At 35.9% G+C, this 5,904-nt stretch overlaps 1 protein-coding gene across 1 annotated transcript; it reads left to right on the plus strand.

Annotated features, from left to right (window-relative positions):
* The first annotated feature begins 3,802 nt into the window (after window positions 1–3,802).
* LOC138869123 (MAR-binding filament-like protein 1) lies at window positions 3,803–5,904 on the plus strand. The gene is made up of 5 exons (XM_070146714.1): window positions 3,803–4,057; window positions 4,160–4,635; window positions 4,781–4,853; window positions 4,984–5,713; window positions 5,840–5,904. The coding sequence occupies exons 1-5, from the start codon at window positions 3,803–3,805 to the stop codon at window positions 5,902–5,904; spliced, it is 1,599 nt and encodes a 532-aa protein (XP_070002815.1).

The following is a 5,904-nucleotide window of genomic DNA, read 5'->3' on the forward strand; positions in this document are numbered from 1 at the left end:
AGTAAAGTTAGAATACATATTATTTAATGATGATAAGTATATCTATGTAAGACATATGACTTAGCATTAATTAATTTGGTGTAAACATTAAATTTTAATTTTTTTTTATTATTGAAATAAGGATGTTACGATGGACAAGACGAGTAAGTCGGTTACCCCATCGAAACTGTTATGGTTTTGATTAAGGGGCAATTGCGATTCTGAGACCCATGTTTAAGACATAGGTGAAGTTTAAAATTTTTATAAGTTTAGGCACTTTAGAAATAATTTCGGATATACGGGATCGAAGTGACAAATATTCGCCTCCGAAGTTTTGCCTAAAGTTTGGCAATAATTGTGATTTATATTTTTAAGCTTTTTCAACAATACACACTTGATATAAATACTCTTTTCGTATCGAACTTGCAATAATGGTGCACTGCCAATGTTTTCAAAATATTTTCAAACTTTTTACAACTCGTACTTCATTTAAATTCACTTGTTGTACTCGAAATTCAAGACCCACTTTTAAAATTTATTATCAACAACTAATAATGATTTGGTGTCCTTCTCAGACCCTGACTGCTCAACTTGAGAGCGACATCTAATGTGTTCCACTTATTGAGCAATTCTATGGTTGGTTTATGGCCCTTATATACCAAAGGCGTCCTTGGAGTGATCTTGTAGTTCCTATGAGATGGAGATGATAGGATCGGCGTATGAATTTTTTTTCTTTTCTTTCACCATGTATTGATTAAAGAGTTGAAGGAAAATAGTGCATCAAGCTATTTGTAAGGACTAACTTGATCAACTTTCTTAAACATCTCACATAACAAGGGGTATAAGGATGCGCAGTTTTTTCTGACTATCAATTGAAAAACTGGATATAGGTTAAATGGCAGTATTCAAATACTCTTCGCTATGAAATTTTTACATTGATTAATTAAGTTAAGGAATTTTTTTTATCTTTTTCATGTTGCAATGAAGTTTAGTCATTTATATTCAATCACTTTCTATATGCAATCAAGTCCTCTAATTTCTTTTCTTATATATAATCCTATAACTTTTCTTGTCAGATTTCGATACAATATAATATGTTATGGAATATTAAACTATGATGGATGTCCATAACTTCCAAAGGAGTAATGCCGATTACTTTTCTTCATTATCTGCATAAATCTCACGATTCCATTACTTATGTTTGTAACATCCATTACTTATCTATGATCTCAATGGTTAATGTCATATTCACGGTATCCCTTTGTAGTACATCAATGAAATCCTATAAATATAAGATTTTGGCAACACATTGTACATACTTCCTCTCTACATTTATTGTCTTCTTTTTTATTTCATTATTATTTTGAGCCTAATTTCTTAATATGTTATCTGCACGAGTCTCTAACCATCTTCTTTGAGTTAAACCTTCTTCTTCAAATTTATTTTCTTTTCAAGTATGGTGTATATGCATAGATTGTGCTTTGTAGTTGTTATCCTAATTATACCACACTTCTGCTCATCAAACAGTAAGACGCTCTCTATCGAATTCTAAGCATATCGACAAGGTATGCATATTTTTAATAAAGCAGTTAGATGAGGTATGGACACCTAGTATAAACTATAATTATGGTTTGTAATTAGATGTGCTCCTCCTGTCATTGTTTCATCTTTAACTTCCGTCTTGGTTGTTTGGTGATACAGGATGAAAATTAAAAGGTCGTAATTTACTCGTAAAATGGTACAGTTAAATTTGTAACATGGTTCATAGATAAGCAAATTGATTTGATCCCCAAAATGATAAATAAATTAATTAAAATGCAAGACTTAGCGTTAAAATCGAGATAAGACGACAAATAACTTGGTTTCGGGAGCAGAGCTTCCGAAGACAGTATAACACTATCAATAGACAGAAACTAAAGTATTATTGAGCTTATAATAAAGTGTAGCATATGTTTGTCAGAAAATTCGTGTTTTACAATGGTTGTTGAAGTCACTATTTATAGCTGCACCTAAGGAACAAGGTCCTAGGATCAAGCCCCTATTTAAATGATAATTATGGGGGCCATTGATGAATGTGTAACGGCAGACCATGAATGCAATTATTCTCTTTAACAAATTAAGTATTTAATACTGAATAATGTTCTTTATTGAATGTCATCAAGTAGCAAACATTCGTTTGTCTTTGCTAGCAATATTCCCTTCGGTGTCAATTGAAGTTGTTGTCCTCGGTTTTGGTTTCCACATGCCTCACTTTTTGTCTGTCTCCTGTTCCACGTATCGCTCTATTATTCGAGTATTTAATACGAACCGATTTTATCCTATAAAGATAACCCCCCTGCTTTTCGGTGGCACATCTTTGTGTCATCGGAAAATTGGTGAAAATACCTTTCTTGGCGGAAAATTTTCTGATTCTTTCTGAAAAGTTTCTGACGCTTGATTTGACGTACGTCTCTCCGGATTTAATGCCCCAAACACGCGTCAATCCAGATTTAGTAATATTTTTGCCGGTTCTCGAGATAATTATGGCCACGATTTTAGCCGCATATTCCTTTACTTATACACCTCATTCTTCTTCTTTTACACTTTATAGTTTTTCAAATTTTCTCAACTTCTTTACATTCAACTCTTTCTTGCCTTCATTCTTCTTTAATATTCTTCTTCAAAGGACTCTTATTACCTTCTGCTAACCATGGATTTCTCCTCCAAGAACTCAAGTTCTCTAAACAACAAAGAAAGCATCGATGATGTTGCACCTCCTACAGTGAGCACCATCATTCCTACAAGACTCAGCCAACCAAGGACTTCGAAGAGAAGTTTCCTTCTACAAACTCTCTGATGGGGTTTTAATGTCTTTGCCTTATGTTTTGATGATCTAACAAACTTATTGTCAAGAACTAGATAGAGAACCTCACACACTTGGTACAATTTCAAAAGAACGAAGTCCAGCCTGAACTCCAACTAATGTAAACTGCTGCAAATAAAGAGAAAATAGGAACAAGACATGAACCTGATCTCTGGATGTTCTCTGATAGAAGTATAAGTCAGCTATACAGCTGGAAAGCAACTGCAGAAAGTACTTGCCTGCAACTGTACATGCGACAGTGCAGTAGACAGTGCAACAGTCACTTCCCATTGGGAATAAGCGTGTACCAACCATGAACTGACATCATCCTTGTGATGTCTTTGGTAGTATAACAACATGGTGCAAATCACAAGATATTCACTTGAGCATTTAGTAATATTCTCTCAAGCATTAAAGAGTTGATCCGACATTGAAGTCATAAGTGTGTCAAGAACAAGAAGACAACTCCACTAAGGATCAGTTCCACAATGTGTCTATGTGTATCCGTAGTTGAGTTGTAATCTTATTATTTGTTCTTCTTTGTAACTCCTATCTTTCTTTCTTAGAAGCTGTGTTTTAGGAAACCCAAAATCATAAACCTTCTGAGTTTATGTTGTGACTAGAGTTAGTCATAAGTTAAAGTCTTTATAACTAGTGAGTGACAAAGTGACTTGTGGTAAGTATATCACAAGTTAGTTGAGTTGAACTCTTTGTAATAGAGTCATTACAAAGTGACTTATAATAGTGTGATTGCAAGTTAGTGAAGTTGAAACACTACAAGTGTAGGTTGTGGTTTTTGTCCCCTTGAGTGGGATTTTTCCACGTAAAGAATCCGTGTCTTATTTACTTACTGCTTTATTAGTATTCTCAGTGGAAACTCATAGAGGACCAGGTACTCTATAGTGTGGTAGATCCATATAAACTAACAATTGGTATCAGAGCAGGTTCTTTCTAAAAGGTTAACACATAGAAAGGATCTCAATGGCTGCTCCACCTAACTTTGAGGAAGGACAATCAACCTACAAACCTCCTAGATTCAATGGTCAGTACTACGGCTGGTGGAAGGCTCGTATGCATGATTTTATAATGGCTGAAGACTTAGAATTGTGGGATGTCATTTGTGATGGTCCACATGTTCCTATGATGAAACTGGACTTGGTGCCGAAAAATAGAAAAGAGTACAGTGATATTGACAGAAAAGCCGTAAAAAAGAACTATCGTGCCAAGAAAATCTTGGTATGTAGTATAAGACCCAATGAGTACAACAGAATCTCAACTTGTGATTCTGCCAAAGAAATATGAGAAGCATTGCAAACCGCACACGAAGGAACTACTCAGGTTAAACAGTCCAAGGTTGACATGCTCACCACTGATTATGAGCTCTTCAGGATGAAGGATGATGAGTCTATACAAGATATGCACACTAGATTCACATCCATCATAAATGAGCTTCATTTACTTGGAGATGTTATTCCCAAAAACAAGCTTATAAGAAAGATTCTCAGTGTTCTACCTAGCTCTTGGGAGAGTAAGGTGAATGCCATCACTGAAGCTAAAGATTTACAAACTCTAACCATGGATGAGTTGATTGGAAATCTGAAGACATACGAGATGAAAAGAAAGAAAGACAGTGAAATAAGAGAGCCAAAGAAGGAAACGAACCTGGTGCTCAAGGCTGAAAACAGTGACTCAAGTGAAGAAGATAGTGATATGGCCTATCTTACTAAAAGGTTTCAAAAGATGGTTCGAAGAAATGGTGGTATACTAAAGAGGGGCAGTTCAAGTAAGGCAAGGAACAATGATCTCTATCACAAGTGCGTAAAGCCAGGGCATTTCATCAAAGACTGCCCACTTCTGAAATAGGAGCAATACAAGCAAAACCCTAACAAAGCAGCAAAAAGGAACCCGGTTCCTAACAAACGATTCAGTCGAAAAAGTGCAGCTGACAATGTTGTGAAGCAAGCTCTTGCTGCTTGGGGAGACTCCTCTAGTGAATCAGTTTGCGCTGATGGCTCAGTCTAACGATGATGAGGTAAATTTCAGGGATGTTCAGAGAAATCTGAAGTCTTACTCTCCTAAGAAATTAAGGTCATTAGCAAATGTTCTAATTGATGCATATTATAGCCTTATTAATGATAAGGAGATCTTGACCATAAAGCTAGGAGATCTTGACCATAAAGCTAGGAGATACTGAACAATCTAGAGATGATCTGGTGGTTTGTGTAGTTGATCTAAATAAGACCATATCTAATCTTGAAAAAGGAAAGGAAGCTTTGAATGAAAAAATAAATAGTGTAGAAAATGAGAGAGATGACTTGATGGTAGTGGTTGTTGATTTGAAGGAAACCATAGAAGGCTTTAGCAATGAAAAGCACACTCTAGAAGAGAAAATTGCAGCTACTGAGCAAGAGAGGGATGACTTTTTAGTGATAATCACTGACCTAGAGGAAACAATTGAGGGACTCAAATCAGAACTTAGGTATGCAAGTATTGAGAAAGGGAAAGAAGTAGCCAGTGAGTCACACATCAAGCTTGAAAAAGAATTAAATGATGTTGAAACTAGTCTATGTGGTGAACTCGAGAAAAATAGGCAGCTTCAAGCTGAACTGAAGAAAGTAAAAACTGATCTTGAGAAATCTCTCAAGTGGACCTGGTGCTCAGATGTTGTCACTGCCATGTACTTCAACAATAGTGGAAACAGGCAGGGAATCGGGTTTCAAAAGGAGAAAATTCCTTACAACCATCACAATAAGTATGTCACAGTTCCTAATAACTGGCTTTGTACCCATTGTGGGAACAATGGGCACTTCAAAGAAAATTACCAGGCCAGGGTTCAATCTGTCCAAAAAAACAAATTGTTTACTAAAAAAATGACTACTAAAGAGGGACCAGGTACCACTCGCAAGAAACGAATATTGCCTGCATGGACTAGGAAAGCTCTTATTCATCCCTTTTCTCATAACAAGGGACCCAAACTAGTTTGGGTTCCTAAATCTAACCCATAATTTATATGTGCAGGGAACAGTGAGAGAAAGCGGACTACAATGGTTCATGGACAGTGGATACTAAAAGAACATGACTAG

Source organism: Nicotiana sylvestris, chromosome 5 (assembly GCF_000393655.2).
Source record: "Nicotiana sylvestris chromosome 5, ASM39365v2, whole genome shotgun sequence".
Taxonomy (NCBI): Eukaryota; Viridiplantae; Streptophyta; class Magnoliopsida; order Solanales; family Solanaceae; genus Nicotiana; species Nicotiana sylvestris.

What these genes read in the sequence shown, in the direction of transcription:
- LOC138869123 (XM_070146714.1), top strand. Translation starts at nt 3,803, where the DNA reads ATGGCTGCTCCACCTAACTTTGAGGAAGGACAATCAACCTACAAACCT. An exon ending in AACAATGATCTCTATCACAA is followed by an intron (nt 4,636 to 4,780) that starts GTGCGTAAAGCC and finishes AATGTTGTGAAG; the next exon opens with CAAGCTCTTGCTGCTTGGGG. An exon ending in CTCAGTCTAACGATGATGAG is followed by an intron (nt 4,854 to 4,983) that starts GTAAATTTCAGG and finishes CCATAAAGCTAG; the next exon opens with GAGATCTTGACCATAAAGCT.